Raw genomic sequence first — 15,217 nt, 5'->3', positions numbered from 1 at the left:
GATTCAGATTGTTGACCCCTCGTCGTCTGTCTGTGTTGATTGTGGATGCTCGACCAGTTCAGAAGGACACATTATCCTGATTGCATATAGAGTCCGGCCCTTGTATGAGGCGCGATTCAGCCCCTCTTGTAGTATCTGCAGATATTCTGGCTTTAACTGAACAATTAAAACGCCTTTCCACGGACATGGACTCACCTCTAGCTCAAGTCCGGAAAAGGACACCCAGGCCCCAGATTCCTCATTTAGGAATCCCGTGAGTGCTGGAGATTCTCCAGAAAATGCTATGCTAATTATGGCCCCTTTGATAGTTATAGACTCACAGTACTCCCATAGATCTGCAACAAGCTCTTCCATGCTCTCTGTGTCACGTTGATCTTGATCTGCAACAGCGTTTAAGATTGCTAAGCACTCTATAGAAGACACGCCTACCTGATGCTCCTCAAGCTCCTCATCCAAACCTAGTTCTACCTCATAGAGTGGGAGTGTCCTGGCAGCGTAGATGTTTCCCAGCACATTGTTCAGGCTCCCATGGGCGTTGAATATGTGTTGTCTGTCGTACTTTACAATGCTACCAGTAAAGCTTCCGTTTAGAGTGTGGTTCAGTAGGTCTGTGAGCTTTTTGCACGTGTTGCTCCACAAATCTTGCGTGGCCACTATAGCCACACCATTCCAAATAAGGCGGTAGGGGCTGATCACAAGCTTGGCATATTGGAACACCGTCTCCAGTAACTTTGCTGCCTCAATGAGTGCATTTGTGTATGCCTGTATGGCGCTATCCGTTGTATTACGATACAAATTAAAGGCTAATAACTGAATATCTGTAGAGACTAACGTGTCTGCTTTCGAGATTCCATAAATACTGAGTTCCTGATCGTGAGATGTGGCCTCGATGGATATTGCGACTGATCTGAGGGAGTCCAATGTAAATTGCAGATTGTCTGTCACGCATTGCAGTTGATGGATGGCGGGAAAGAGACGTTCTGAGCCAATGGCGGAGGAGAGCAGAAGCTTGCTTCCATGCAAAGCTGCCAAAGAAAGCTCCTCCGTGCCCTGCTTCGTTGCATCGCGCTGTTGGTTAAGAGTTAGGCGTGCGTTATTGTAGAAAAGCTTCCTCTGAATAGATATCAGTGCATCTGCAATTGCTCTACAACAACAAAACACCTGCGTACATGTGCCAGTGAATCTCACCTTACACACTGTTCCCTGCTTCGAACAGTGACTCCCCTTGAGGGCGACAAGGGCTTCTCGTGATAGGTATGCTGCAACGCCTGCCAAGGTCTCCGGACTGGGTGCATCCTCAATGCCTCCGAGCATCAACCTGGTGGCTCCCTCTCGCTCTCCACAAACACAATATCCCATATCCTTCATTGCTTGGAGATCAGTTATACCCCAAAATGTTGTAGCGAAGCGTCGCTGATATCCTTTGTGTTCTGCTTCCATGGAGGACATAAGGGTAAAAGCAAAAAAGTATAATCGGACCTCTTAGTGTTTCCATGGAATCTGCCTGCATGGAGGACTACGAAAGCCTAGGTCTTATAGGCCAGGGAGGCTTTGGTAAGGTTTATAAGGTCAGGAGCCTCAAGACAAATGAGATCTTTGCTTGTAAGGAAATCGACTATGGCTGTCTCTCCGACAAGTACAAAGAGATTCAAGATAACGAGCTCAAGCTCCTAATTTCTCTGAAACACCCTAACATTGTTCATTTTACAAACGTTTACAAAGATCCCGTCAACGAAGTGTATTACATGTTGATGGAATTTTGCGACAAAGGAGACCTTTCGGATCTCATAAAGCACTATAGACGGGCGAGAAAGGATATTCCAGAGTCCACTATATGGATCTTTGCCTATCAGCTCCTCAATGCTCTTGAATACTGTCATAGCCCGTTCAAGGAGAACTGCCCGAATATGGGGCGAGTCGTACACAGAGACATTAAACCAGAGAATATTCTTCGGGCGGGCGAGGTCACTGTCAAGTTCGCTGACTTTGGTATATGCAGAACAATAGGAGATGGAATAATGGCGACTACAAATGTGGGAACAACATGCTATATGGCTCCAGAACTTCTCAAGGGCCAGGAGTACAACGAGAAAATAGACATATGGGCGCTGGGATGTGCACTGTATGAGCTGTGCACCAAGCAGAGGATGTTTGTTGGAAAGGGAACAGACGTTGTTCTAAAACAGATAGATGAGCTCCCTCGCCCTTTGCACCTAGACAACTACTCCCAAGAGCTGTGTCTTTTCATCGATATGATGCTCACCGTAGATTTTTCCAAGAGACCAGCGGCAAACGAACTACTCCGTTACCCGAAGATTCAAGAAACTGGAGAACAATATAATAGTGGAAAGGTAGACCTCCTTAAAACGCCAGCTCCAGTGGCGCCAAGTGTGCAGGATGTCTTTGGTACCAATGTCGATGTCACAGGAAAATCAATACTTGCCCGAGACCGGCATGCAGCCATCCATGCTGTAGAAAGCGTCGAAATTATGCCTTCAAGCGATCTGTTGTCTACTCAGGGTCAAAACGATTCAGTCGGTATCGGAGCAGCACCAACTAAGAGTATAGCATCTGCAATGCGAACTAAAGAAGAGCTTCTAAACCCTGTCAGATCTCTACCAGTTATTCAAGATGTCCAGATATCCATCTCAAGAGATAAGTATGGTAATACACCTCTCATGCTCGCTGCAGCAAGTGGTAACTTAGCTAGTGTGTTGCAGTACATGGACTCCCAAGTAGGCCTGCAAAATCAAGATTGTAAGACGGCCCTGATGATGGCGGCTGAGAATAATCACCTGCAGATAGTACGCTTTCTCTTGGAAGCAGAGGCTGGTAAGACAACCGATGTTGGAGATACCGCCTTGATCATCGCCGCAACACAGGGCCATACGTCTATTGTTGAGCTCCTTGTTGAATACGAAGCAGGGTTAGCCACCAACGCGGGCTGGACAGCGCTTATGAAAGCAGCTACTGGGGATCACCATCGTGTGGCAAGACTCCTTAAGCTAAGAGAGATGAAGAAGCAAACGGGAAATGGACTTACCGCCCTTATGATTGCAGCGGCTATGAATAGCGAAGGAGTTCTCCAAGAGCTTATTGAAGAGGAATATGGAATGCAAGACAGTGAAGGAAAGACGGCTCTGATCTTTGCTACCATCAATGGCCACCTACAGCTTGTCAAGTGGCTTGCCCCTTATGAATATTCCATACGGGACAACAAGAAACAATCGGCTTTAGACTATGCACGAGCAAGTAAGGATATAGATGTTCAAGATTTTCTGACGATGTATGACGCTATAGCTCTCCGAGGATCTGTGAAGGGTCGGAGAAAAAAGCCGAACATTTTCGGACATAAAGTAGCAGCAACCAAGGACTAACTAGCCCATGCTTCAGTACTTATAAAAGCTCCTTCTTATAAGTGAACAAAAAATTCTCTTTTCGTCAAAAAACGATGATAGGGACAGGCTGGGTGGAGGCTCGGCGTCTCGTTCTGGGAAAAGCAAGCAGAAGCCCAGTTTGGTCTCTACCGGCGTATGCATGTGCATAGGCTGGCCAAGCATCGTTGATAGAAGCTGCTCTTGGTCACCGGAGGGTCTCCGGTTTCATACGCAGAGACATCCTTCAATTAAAAACTTTCCATGTCTGCGCCGTGGACTGAAAAGCACCGACCGCTGTTGCTTGACCGCATAATGCACCAAGATCACGCAGTCCGTGCAGCCAAGAGGTGTATTGAGTCGGGAAACATGCCTCATATGCTACTGTATGGACCCGCTGGGACGGGAAAGACGACGCTTATCCACGCGATGATGCATGAATTCTTTGGCCCGCGTTTCTGGCGAGCACGGGTCAGTGAGTTTAACGCTAGTACCGACAGAGGCATTAAGATCGTGCGAGAGAGAATCAAGAGCATCGCACGAACCGTGATTGCTGTAGCGCCGGATGACGTAAAGGCCGTTTACCCCTGTCCTGATTTCCAGGTAATTATCCTTGACGAAGCAGACGCCCTTACACGAGAGTCCCAGGCGGCGTTGAGGCGCATCATAGAAGACTTCTCGGAAACCACGAGATTCTGTATCATCTGCAACTATCCTAGTCAGATTATAGCCCCTATTGTTTCACGCTGTGCACGCTTTGCATTCTCCTCGCTGCCCCGACCTTTAATTATCGATAGGCTTGAATCTATCTGCTATGCTGAGATGCACCAACTTAGAAATGCAAACGAAAAGCTGTCCTCATCTGCTTCCGAGGCTCTTGGAGAAGTGGCCACCCTTTCCCAAGGCGATATGCGCGCTGCCATAACCTTGCTGCAGGCAACAGTTCAGTTTTGTCAGAATATGGAGGAAGAGCTTTCTCCAAAGCATGTTCACCTTTTGGCTGGGAAGATCCCGGATGAGCTTATTGCCTCGCTCATTGAGAAGATGACGGATGTGTCTTTACCTGTCGAATCTCTAATAGAGTATTTACACAAATCTGTTGTTCGCATCGGTTATCCTGCCTTGGATGTTATTCGTGAACTTTGGAGAAGCCTTTGCTTTGAAGCACAGGTGCCCGAATCTCTCCGCCATGCTGTTGGAGATGCTTACCAACGAGCAGGACTGTATGTAGCACGGAGAGTGTCGGATTCTAGTATCCTCGAGCGGTTTGTGCTTGCTATTTACAACAGCTACTGTCGTCTCAACCAGAAGTTGGCATGATAACTCTATTCATTTTGATCTGGGTCCAGCTTCACAGCCTGAATCAGGGTATCTAGCTGATGCATTCGCCTCTCTGGAAGTCCTTGTGCCCACTCACCAGCGTACGGTGGCTTATAAAGGATTCCAGTTTCCTCTTGCAGCCTTTTACGCAGAGAGGCCTCTTCTCGCTGGCTTGTAAGTTCGTTATTCATGCTTGTTATTCTATTGGCTACTTGCTGGGTGGTTTCCATCGGAAGTGGCGCACCCTTCGGTACCGGGCATGGCTTGGTGTATTGCTCACGCCATAAACGTACACACTCTGCGTGGTCATTCGCCGCTGCATCTTTGGCCATGTCAGACATGGGGATGTAGCTCTTCCTGTGCGTAGTTCTGTCGTCATATTTGAGCTCTCTCTCAAGTGTCATCGTGTCCTGTACGTTTTCTTCTGTGATGTTTCGAAGGTAGGGCTTGCCCCCTGTTAAACCCCAGCGAAGGCTATCCGTCTTAGAGAACATCTGGCCAACGGGAGCAGTCAAGAAGGAAGATTTAGGCGCGTTGGGGACGTCACGTGGAACGTACCTAAGCTTGCTATCTACAGGACCAAATTCTGCTCCTTCTGGCATTTCTCCGATTTTGTTGCCATATGTGACAGTAAATCTTGCTCCGGAGTCAGCTTCAGACCAATATGTGGGGACAAGTGGCCCGACTCCATCTGTTGCCTTCCGGTTGAGTGTGTAATCATGTTGGTGGCACGACACATTCCACTGCTTCCTCCACAGGGTCTCGGCCGATGAGTCTGCAGCTGGAATATAGCTTGTCTGCGAAAGCATTGCTTTAGCATAGATCGGCTTGGGAGCCGTTGATCCCTGCATTTGGGGAGGTACATAGATGTAGCCACGCTTTAGAGCAAAGCTAGATGGCTCGCTAGAGCCTCTAGTAGCCTTTCCACCGCGGGAGCCTGACTTCTGATCGAGAGTACCAGCTAGAAAGGTGTTGCAATCTACACATGTAGGAGGAGCGCCAACTGGTGCGTCATTTATTATTTGACTCTTCAACCTCCGAGAATTCGCCTTGGCATTGGCCATCGACGGGGCTGTTGTCTTGGAGATGGCCTGTTGACGGCTATATCCCCAGAGCGTAGGGCATGCAGAATGGTTCACAGGTCGTGTATCACTGTGTGACCTGTTTAGCGATGGAAGTCCACCAACTGTTTCAGTCATCTTGTCGTCATGGAGAGCTGAATGGGACGTCACCCCGCTAACAGAACCCATAGTTTGCGCCCCTTTGACTCCGCCAGGATACAATGTCCCCCCGGGTGTTGCTGGGAGAGTGCTCTGAGAAGCTTTGGGCGCATCATCGGACTGGAAAACCTGCTTTTCAGTATTCGTTAGCGGAAGGTCCTCTGGATGCTTCGCGGCCTGATAGCGCTTGAGATCGTTAGTCAGGTCCTGAAACACTGCCTTCTCATCATACTTAGCGTGCGCTGCCCAATTGTACGCCTTATCAGTGATCAGAGCTTTCATTCAAAAATTTATTTCAAATTCTCAAATTTGGCGCAATTGTACTCATCTGAAACTCCACAGAGAGATGCATTGCAGCAAGACAATTTGACCATCCTGATAGCTTGCTAACGCTTTCTGCTGATCTTTTCACTGGATGCGTTTCAGATTCTAGCGCCTAGTTTCTCACTAATCCACACGTAACAGTCATATAATCTGTCAATCCAACTTTGTTCTTGCTCTTTTTAGCAAGGAAAGTTTAATGAATTGCCAATCTATTATCTTTGTATGGACAAACAAAGGTAGGTTGCAATTAGCTTACGGGTTTGTGAGAGTATCCCTTAGAAAAGATGGCATAGAAAACACATGTCCTAACTTCATCGAAATACTTATCATAGCTAGAGTAGCTGGTCCTCCTAAAATTTGAGATACAAAGAGAAGTAATTAAAAAGTTGTGCAATGGCACGATTGGCTGTTATAAATTCACGGCTGTCCCAAGAGTACTCACGCTACGAGGCATTATGGAAGGAGTATGAGCGTGTGTCGACAGAATTTCATAATGTAGAACTGGGCCTGCAATCTGGACCCAGTGACAGTTTTGATGAACGCTTTTCCGATCTATACTCAGAATTTTCCTCACTAATCTATAAGATAGAACATATGCATAATCTTTTGGAGAGGCTGATGACAGAAGTAGACCGAGAAGAACGGGAGCTGGCGGCTCACGAGGCTCGGCTAAAGGAGTCAAAGAGGGCAATGGGAGATCTTGTTACAACGGGATCGCACTCTCATAAAGACAGGAAGGATTTAACTAGTATGCCTGAGCATGATGCAGTGGTGCCAGGAGGCCTTTCACTCAGAAGCATTGCTAAATCCAATATCATCTCCTCCCAGGGACAGAGCTATGGGCCTATGACAAGGGATAGCACAGCTGCAGCCAAACAGGCACATAGAGAATTCTTAGACAAATATGGTGCTCGTCTTAGCAAGGCGAGGGAGATTCAACAGCTGTATGACAAAGCCATACTTGAAGCAGAACAAAAGAGAGAAAACGCATTTGCTCACCTAATGGAAACAATAAAGAAAATCAATTCTGAACACTCCATACGAGTCCAGCGACGTCTTGATGAGGAAGACAAACGAACGGCTCAGAGACTCAAGGAAATCACTGCATTCCACGAGCAAATTGCTGCAAATATCGAGCATGGAATTGTGACCACTGACAATGTTTATAAAAAGTTCCGAGAAGAAGACCAAAAGAGATTATTAGCAACCTATATTAAAGCACGGAAAAAGCAGTTACTTCTTTCTAAAAAGGCCGCTGAAGAGTTTGCTACAGAAATGGCTCGCCGCGAGCTACAGTACTATAAGGATTGTGAGGCCACTAAACGCCAGAAAACTATAAAAGCAAAGAGTATTTCTTCTGTGAACAGAAGTGCAGAAACAATCACGCGGGTAACGGGACTTGATGATCCGTGTGAGGTCCTCTATCAGTCTACTCGTTCTAAGCATCTTAGGGACCCTGTGTCTGTTGTCGCAAAAAATATTGTTCCTCCTTCAGTGGGACTTGGGCTGCGCACAAGGTCTGGTGGTCTAGAGCCTGATATCTCACACCATGAAGCATACAAAGCGGAAGAGCAAAGGCTTATCAGCACATCAGCCATTCTGGCAGCATCAAAGAACAAGTCTTCCCCCAGTCGTGCAGATCCTATGTCTTACCTTTGTAAGGACCCCTTTTACGATATGCTTCCAAAAAACACAACACCGGCAAATACAACGACCCAAGTTGCTGCTGATTTACAAGAGGCTACACGTACTTCCTCCAAAGAGCAGCGACGACCTTCACCTACCCAAGTGCCAGCTCGTGGGAAAGGAGCAGATGCAAAGAAGGAGGTCAGGGAGATAGACTTTGATGCATGGCCGAGCAGTGACGATGATAACGAGGTAGCCCTGGCCTACGACCATGCCCCGCCCCCACCACCGGAAAGCTTCTCAACCACGAAAAGAGACAAAACAAATACTCAGAAGTTGCCGGTCGCTAAACCTATCGTATCTAGTCAGGCGTCCGAACGACTAGGTGCCAAGAAGTTAGCGTCGTCCCATCTTAGGAAGCTGAAAACATTGGACATGCCTTGTGCTATTCAAACGCAGACAGTGATGTCATCACACCTTAGTAGCTCTTCAGCATTTCTCTGCCATCCCTCGGCGGTTATCTTTTTTGACTACGCCCCTGGGCAGTCTAAGTCGTTTGTAATCCAAGTGACTAACGTATCAGCAGGGCTTGCTGCATTTAAAGTTCTTGAGCCAGAACCACAAGTTCTTCATTTGCTAAAGTTTACATATACACCCAGTGGATTTATGGCCTCTGGAGCAAAGACATCAGTAACGATCATATTTACGCCTCCACTAAATGAAAAAGCGTGCTTAACTGTTATAGACACTTCCCTCACCATAAAATACCAAACTGGAGAGCTTCACGTTCCGATTACCTGTTATCCGCGCCAAATAGCAATTCTTATCTTAAAAAATCTTGAATTAGTGAGAAAAGTATATGAGATTTCCATTTCTTTACGTAATTCTTCTCCAGAAACCCTGGCAACAAAGGCCACGCTCATCCATACAAATATCAATGGAGCAATTATTTCAGATCTAGGCGCTACCTTGTCACAAACTATGAACTTGTCGTCTCTAGCATTAAATAAAGATGGTGGGAGAGAGCTTATCACGTTGGCAACGCCTCCACACGGAGTCTCACAGGAGGCATTTTATCTGTCCAATAGTGGTGCGTTGCCTGCACTAGTAAGGATAAGATTGGATGCATGTGCTCTTCACAGCAGTCTGCTTGGTATCCCAGTACCACAAACCATATTAACCGGTAGCTTAACTGAAATACAGCAAATTGCAAATGATAACGTGAAGGCGCATTCTACATCTAGACCCTTTTCTATGGAGAAGCAGCTCAGCGAACAGATGCACCTCACTTTCGACGCCCAGTCGTCGTCCCCATCTACTTTGCGAGGATCTATGTCGAGAAGAAAAGGAATGCTACTTGACCGCACAATTCCCCAAACCTTTAGATCTACCAGTGTTTCTATAGACACGGTGTACTCATACATGCAACAAGCAACCAGATCGACATCTCCACGAATCCCCTCTAAGCTATACTCAACAGACGAAGTTGAAACTCGGCATCGAGAAGTGGAAGCATATGTTTCTGCACTGAATAAAAGGGTTGAGGAGATCCTTGCCAGTAATACACCGGCGGAGGTAAATCCACCGGCTGCGAAGTCTCTTGTTGCTAGACAACGATCACCAAAAGCAGGCCTTATTCAGCAAAAGCAGACACACTCTACAGATAACGATACTACAGTGGTACCGAACATTACACGTGATGATGCTATTGACGTGGCAATCACTGAGTTAGGGCCTCAACCGGAAGAGCTCAGCACAGAATTGATGGTAGAAGCCCTATCCAATATTTCAGTGACGGGACACAACGAGTCAGCCAGGACTGCTCCTCTACTTCAAATTGGAACTCCGTTCTTGGCATTTTATGAAGGAAAGGCATTTCATTTCGAGCCATACTTTGCTCGCCTTAAGAAAGAAAAGCTGAAGGATATTCTTTCTGAGAATTTGCAAGCAATTACTGCACAACTAGAGGATGAGCGCAGGGCTTACGAAAAAAGCCTAGAGCAGCCAGTAGCTCTCCAAAAAGGGAACGGAGGCACAGCGAATTCATCAACAAATAAAGGAGGAGGAAGGCCGCCCAGTACTCGAGGTACAAAGGATGTTCTCACCACGAACGACCAGCAGAGCTCTAAAGAGGATACTGCCAGCAACACACTACTGGATCCCGTGTTCTTTAAGTCAGAGCTAGACAGGCGCGTGAAGGAGAAGACAGAGACAGACATGACTGCGTGGGCCCAAGCATATAACGTAGCTAACGATTTGCTTGAGTATACGGTGCACAGTAATATAGAACTGTCTATAGTTCTTCCCCCGATGTCTATTGTGGCCCTTCCTGTCGTGCATTCTCCGCTTCGCTTTCTCTTAGACATGATACTAAAACTTAACCTAACCGTTAAACCTATCTTTCCTTGCTTGGACAAGTCCGACGATGATTATGCTGTCTTGCAAAGTAGTGGCGAATTTACCAACACTTTGCTTGTAAATGCATACACCCTCCAATCAGGAGTGTATGCTTTAAGCAGCAGTATAGATTACCTGACTTGTTTTTACAATTCAACATACAGCTCTGAGATAAGGCTGCGGTCTGTTGACAACAATAGTAGACCAATAACTGTCTTTGTACCAACTCTCATGAAAACCATTTGCTCCTCCAACGTCTCCGAAACAATTATCTGCAAGACAACGGGGGATCTTCATATAAAGGTCAGCTTACTATGCGAAAGTAAGGCTGAATTGATGAGGATTCTTAATCAGGTAGAGCAGTACCAAGAACTGGTCGACTACACTGATCTAGAATACACAATCAAGGAAAACCGTAGACCGCCTGCCACCAAGTGCCCCTTAGAATCGTGGGCAGATATTTTCATCTCCGGAGTCGACCAATATGCCCCTACCCTTCCATCTGTAGTCTTGGGGGATGATGTTAGAGCTCTCAATGAGCAACTGAAGCAGCAATTACAGGAGCTAGATTCGCTATTGAACTATCAGCAGGAGCTGGAGACCAAATTGGCAACTCTGCTGCAAAAGAAGCAAGCGGTGGAAGATGCACTTCGAGACGCAGATGATTCTAAACCCTCGTCTACATTAGGTTCTGGAAGGGCTAAAGAGCTGGCAAAGGCAGTAGAAAAAAAGACGCCTAGCAAGAGCAAGACCACAAGCTCTACATCCAGTCAAGAAGAATTTCAAAGGTTAACCCTCGAGTGTGATCAGCTATCATCAAACCTACAAACCATTAGAGACCAAGATTTGCCCTTGCTGCAAGGAAGAGTAGCTAACGCAAAAGCAGAGTTACGGAACTTGAGTTCTGTAGGTGGGTATATTAGTTGTTCATTTAATATACTAATCAGAGTATCTGGTCAGCCCGAACCGATTCTTGTTCGGTTAAGCACCTGCTTCACCAGCTCGGAGCTTCTTGTCAAGCTTCCTTATACCCACCCATCTGCGAGTGAGGAGTCAGCCTCTATACGTGCCAAGTCTAGTGTTCTTTCACAGGTTACAAAAACTGTTCGTACAATGCGTACTGTGGGGACATTAGCCACGCGAGCCAATCGTACATTAACAGAAGGATATCTAACGATTAATGACACCTTAGACCTTCAGGACCGGTCATCAGTTAATTTGGGTGAAATAGCATTGTGGCATGTGACGAATGTCCCTGTCATCGTACGGAATAGCAGTGCATTGCCGCAGCATGTTGCGCTTTTGACTAAACCTGTTCCAGATGTCTCTTTATTAGCAGGGCCAGATAATGGCACGATTCTTCTCTATCCTGGCCAAGAAGTCCGCATGCACTTGGGGATCTTGCCCAATAATGCAAAGAAGTTTCAAGTGAAATGCTCGATTGAGTCGGAGTTTGGATACATCAAGAACTTCACTATCTGTGCTACTTCTATGCAGCCCTCACTCCTTTGCCAAAGCAGCATGGATATATTTAGAATGAGTGTTACAGATATTCTTCGAGTAGAGCAAATTTATCTGCGCTCAACGGTTAACATGCCCAAAAAATGGTCTATATCTCCGGCATTTCTTCAGTTCATGGAGACTAACTTTAATGGGTTTCTAAGTATTAAGCCTACTGCTGGAGTAGTCGCTGCACAATCTATTTATAGAATGTCAGTAACAATTAATACATCTGCCTCCCTCTTGGTCCGACTACTTTCTTTTCTAGATGATCAGCATGCAGATGAAGCGCTCAAGGATTTGCTTGATCTGAGCCAGACATCCAGACCTATATCTGCCACTGCAGTTAGTCCTTCTCATAATGCCCTTGAAACTTATACAGCCGAGCCTAGTCCAAACACATCGGCAGTTCTTGGCACGTCTTCTACCACTGACATTATCAATTATCTGACAAAGAAAAATCAATTCCTTTATATCCAGAGACGCCATTTGGACCCCTCTGTTCTTCTCCCTGACAATAGCTCCATTCTGAGCGATTCTGATGTCTCTGTTGAAAATGATCCCACTACCACAGACCTAGTGAATACGGAAGAAGGTAAGCAGAAGAAGCTGGATTCCAATGAAATGGTACAATCGAAAAAACAGATCTTTGTCGACCAGCATTTGACCATTAACATACCAATTATGACAGAAGATGCTGCGTCTCCCTTTTTGGTTTGCCCGTTGAATTTGCTAATCGCCCGTCCTATTATTGTGATAGCACCCGTGCCAAATAGGCTTTGCGACGAACTTGATGTAGCTCCTGATGATGCAATACTTATTCCGCCTCTCACCTTCAAGGAGGATCTCAACTCAACCGAGGGCACTACTTCGTCTGCACTATTAACGGCTAACGGTGGATCATTGCAGGTTGTAACACAAGGTATTCCAGAAGATCCTATAACAAAACAGATGCCTGCGCTAGCTGAATCAAAATACGTAGCTAACTTGCTGCGTCAAGAGGCCCTTAAGCTTCCTACTATTTTAGCTCACAATCAATCCCTCATAACGCTCAATTTTGGATATGTTCCTTTGGGTTGTGTGTCAAACCGAAGTGCAGTCATATCGCTGAATGAGTCTCTTCCATTCTATGATCGCGAACAATATTATGGAGACCATTTTCAATTCAGACGCCAGCTGGAAGAGGCCTTTGATTCGGATATTATATTAACAAGCTGCCTTGAAGAAGCCTCTATGACAGCACAGAAGCCCCTCACACTCCACTTCGAGTATTCTCCAAGGCGAGTGGGGTACACTGAAGAAACCATAGAATTGTCATCAAGTTCTCTGCTCACAAGTCAACGACTTAACAATGTTATCCTCAAGCTAAAGGGCTATGGTGTTAAGGTTACCCTGGCTGTAACTTTAGATAGCTCCAGCTCTTTAGTACAAACAGATTTTCCGCTTCCAGATATCTACACTGCCTCTCAGTCAGACGTCATTTACACTGAGTCCCCGCCGATACTAATTGTTGACACTTCAGAGACCTATACGCATTTAATTGCACTGACTCTCAGTAATGAAAACAAGTATGACTTTAAATACAACGTGAAATATCACGAGTGTTCTGAAAACATATCGCAAACCGCTATTGCATCTGAAGGTGTAGTGCCTAAAGGAAGTAGCATTATGACCAAAATACTTATAGGGGTGTTTGGGGTAACAGAAGCCAATGGAAGCTTGGCCGTAACAGAGATTGTTTCTGGAGATGCAAAGAAGCTGGTTATATGTAGGTGCTTTGCTTCGCGACACCCTGTTTCCATGTACTTTATTGGACCAGTGGTCACTGTACCGCTCCAAGGCAGTACAAAAATATATTGTGGGTGTGCAATAGAACAGCCCCAGGCCGAGTTTAAGCACATTTCGACTTCTCCCCAACTTTTAGATCTCGTTATCTCCCCGGCTAGTGGAACTGTCCAGGCGGGAAAGATGGCAAAAATGACCCTTTCTGTTCCAAAGCTTGCGTTCTCTGGTGCCTTGTCCTTAACTATGGAAGGCTACATAAGCTTTAAACTGACCTGTGGATCGTTTGAAAAAACCGCTATCCTTCCAGTTAGAATTACTCTAAACTAAGCGGGGGCGTTTCACTACTTGGCAACTGATCAATTGATGTATCTTCCTGCGGACTCTTCTGACTTCCCTGCAGTCGGTTCTGTTTCTTCTTATAATAATGATAAGCAGTAGTATATATGATGACTCCAGATATAACGAAGCATAAGGATAGGATTTTAAATAGATCTATGCACTCAGAACTATCTACTTCACAAAATAGAAAGTGACTAAGAACGAAGACACCGATGGAGCTAATTGCCTTGTTGATCCCAACTATCACGGAGCCTACAGCCACGACAGCTGTGAATTGGGCGTATAGGTGAGCCCAGTCAATCAGGATTAATAGGAGGTAGGTGCTAAATATTTTCCAGTATGATCCACCACCAGCTTCCATTGGCTGGACAAATAGTGCCTCCCACCGAGGAATTGTGTATCCTGTGACATAAGAAAGGAAAATTGCAACCCCAAAGATTCCCATGTAGCCGGCCAAGAAAGTGGAGTGAATTGGGTACTCCTTATGAAGACAAAAGTATTCGGATACCCAGTAAACACCAGAGTGCAGAATGGTCCCCACCAAAGTGACAGCCATTCCAATTAGCGTTGACAGGCCGAACGTGGTGAAAGCGCCCACTCCAGATATCATCAGTCCAATAGTAACAACCACAACACCCATCCACATAGGCCACGTGAAGTGTCTCTTCAAGAGTAACAAAGACCCAATAGCTGACCAAATAGTGAGGGAGGAGTAGACAATAATATATAGACCCGAGCCAATCATCAGCTGGCCGAAGAGCGTGAGAGTCGTTGCACTGACATCTATCAGAGTCATTACAATTATCTCTTTGGGAAACTTATAGAGAGAGGCTCGACGTGAGTAGTGAGACTTGCGTGTAGGAATAGCCATAAGTAAGGCCATTCCCATGGAGTTAGGGATAGGAAAAAGAAAAGCCTGCTTCTCGGCTCCACCCATCCGACTAATTGAGTCTAGGACAATTGGCTGAAAGATCCCTGTAACGACATAAATTACAACAAGCAGTATGGAAAGCCATCGAGGAAGTGACTTCAATTTGAGGGGATGACGATGCTTCAGCGTGCTCTTCTGAGCTGTGCTGGGTGATTTTCTGGACATTAAGCAGCGGTTTTTTGTTCCAACCAAATTTGCCCATTTGGCGCACTCCCCCTGGTAATTGCCAATGTGGCGAATAATTATATGTGCTGAGTGTACGCATTAGTAGTTTCATCAGTTTCTGAGCCAGGCATCACAGTGTTGCTTACGCACCCCTCGTCCTACCTGCGGCCACAGCACGTGCTAGTACTCATCCCACCAAACGCACAGAAACACTGGGGCAGATAAGACAACAGACG

The 15,217-nt window shown here is 46.1% G+C and overlaps 6 protein-coding genes across 6 annotated transcripts; 3 read left to right on the top strand and 3 right to left on the bottom strand.

The window, feature by feature from the left end:
- Window positions 1-3: 3 nt before the first annotated feature.
- On the bottom strand, window positions 4-1,449 carry GL50803_0014922 (uncharacterized protein; the record flags this gene model as incomplete). Its single annotated transcript, XM_038045800.1, has 1 exon — window positions 4-1,449. The coding sequence occupies one exon, from the start codon at window positions 1,447-1,449 to the stop codon at window positions 4-6; it is 1,446 nt and encodes a 481-aa protein (XP_037902242.1).
- Window positions 1,450-1,493: 44 nt separating this feature from the next.
- On the top strand, window positions 1,494-3,377 carry GL50803_009289 (Kinase, NEK; the record flags this gene model as incomplete). The annotated part of the gene is made up of 1 exon (XM_001707989.1): window positions 1,494-3,377. The coding sequence occupies one exon, from the start codon at window positions 1,494-1,496 to the stop codon at window positions 3,375-3,377; it is 1,884 nt and encodes a 627-aa protein (XP_001708041.1).
- Window positions 3,378-3,638: 261 nt separating this feature from the next.
- On the top strand, window positions 3,639-4,694 carry GL50803_009287 (Replication factor C, sub 2; the record flags this gene model as incomplete). The annotated part of the gene is made up of 1 exon (XM_001707990.1): window positions 3,639-4,694. One exon carries the CDS (start codon window positions 3,639-3,641, stop codon window positions 4,692-4,694), a length of 1,056 nt encoding a protein of 351 aa, XP_001708042.1.
- Window positions 4,695-4,699: 5 nt separating this feature from the next.
- On the bottom strand, window positions 4,700-6,196 carry GL50803_0014921 (uncharacterized protein; the record flags this gene model as incomplete). Its single annotated transcript, XM_001707991.1, has 1 exon — window positions 4,700-6,196. The coding sequence occupies one exon, from the start codon at window positions 6,194-6,196 to the stop codon at window positions 4,700-4,702; it is 1,497 nt and encodes a 498-aa protein (XP_001708043.1).
- A 435-nt stretch (window positions 6,197-6,631) lies between these two features.
- Window positions 6,632-13,873, top strand: GL50803_009283 (uncharacterized protein; the record flags this gene model as incomplete). Its single annotated transcript, XM_001707992.1, has 1 exon — window positions 6,632-13,873. One exon carries the CDS (start codon window positions 6,632-6,634, stop codon window positions 13,871-13,873), a length of 7,242 nt encoding a protein of 2,413 aa, XP_001708044.1.
- Window positions 13,860-14,981, bottom strand: GL50803_0030448 (uncharacterized protein; the record flags this gene model as incomplete). Its single annotated transcript, XM_038046041.1, has 1 exon — window positions 13,860-14,981. The coding sequence occupies one exon, from the start codon at window positions 14,979-14,981 to the stop codon at window positions 13,860-13,862; it is 1,122 nt and encodes a 373-aa protein (XP_037902241.1).
- Between the last annotated feature and the right edge of the window lie 236 nt (window positions 14,982-15,217).

This window comes from Giardia intestinalis, chromosome 5, assembly GCF_000002435.2.
Source record: "Giardia intestinalis strain WB C6 chromosome 5, whole genome shotgun sequence".
In the NCBI taxonomy this organism is placed as follows: Eukaryota; Fornicata; order Diplomonadida; family Hexamitidae; genus Giardia; species Giardia duodenalis.
The sequence above is the reverse complement of the archived record's forward strand: the minus strand, read 5'-3'. Positions and strand labels throughout refer to the sequence as shown.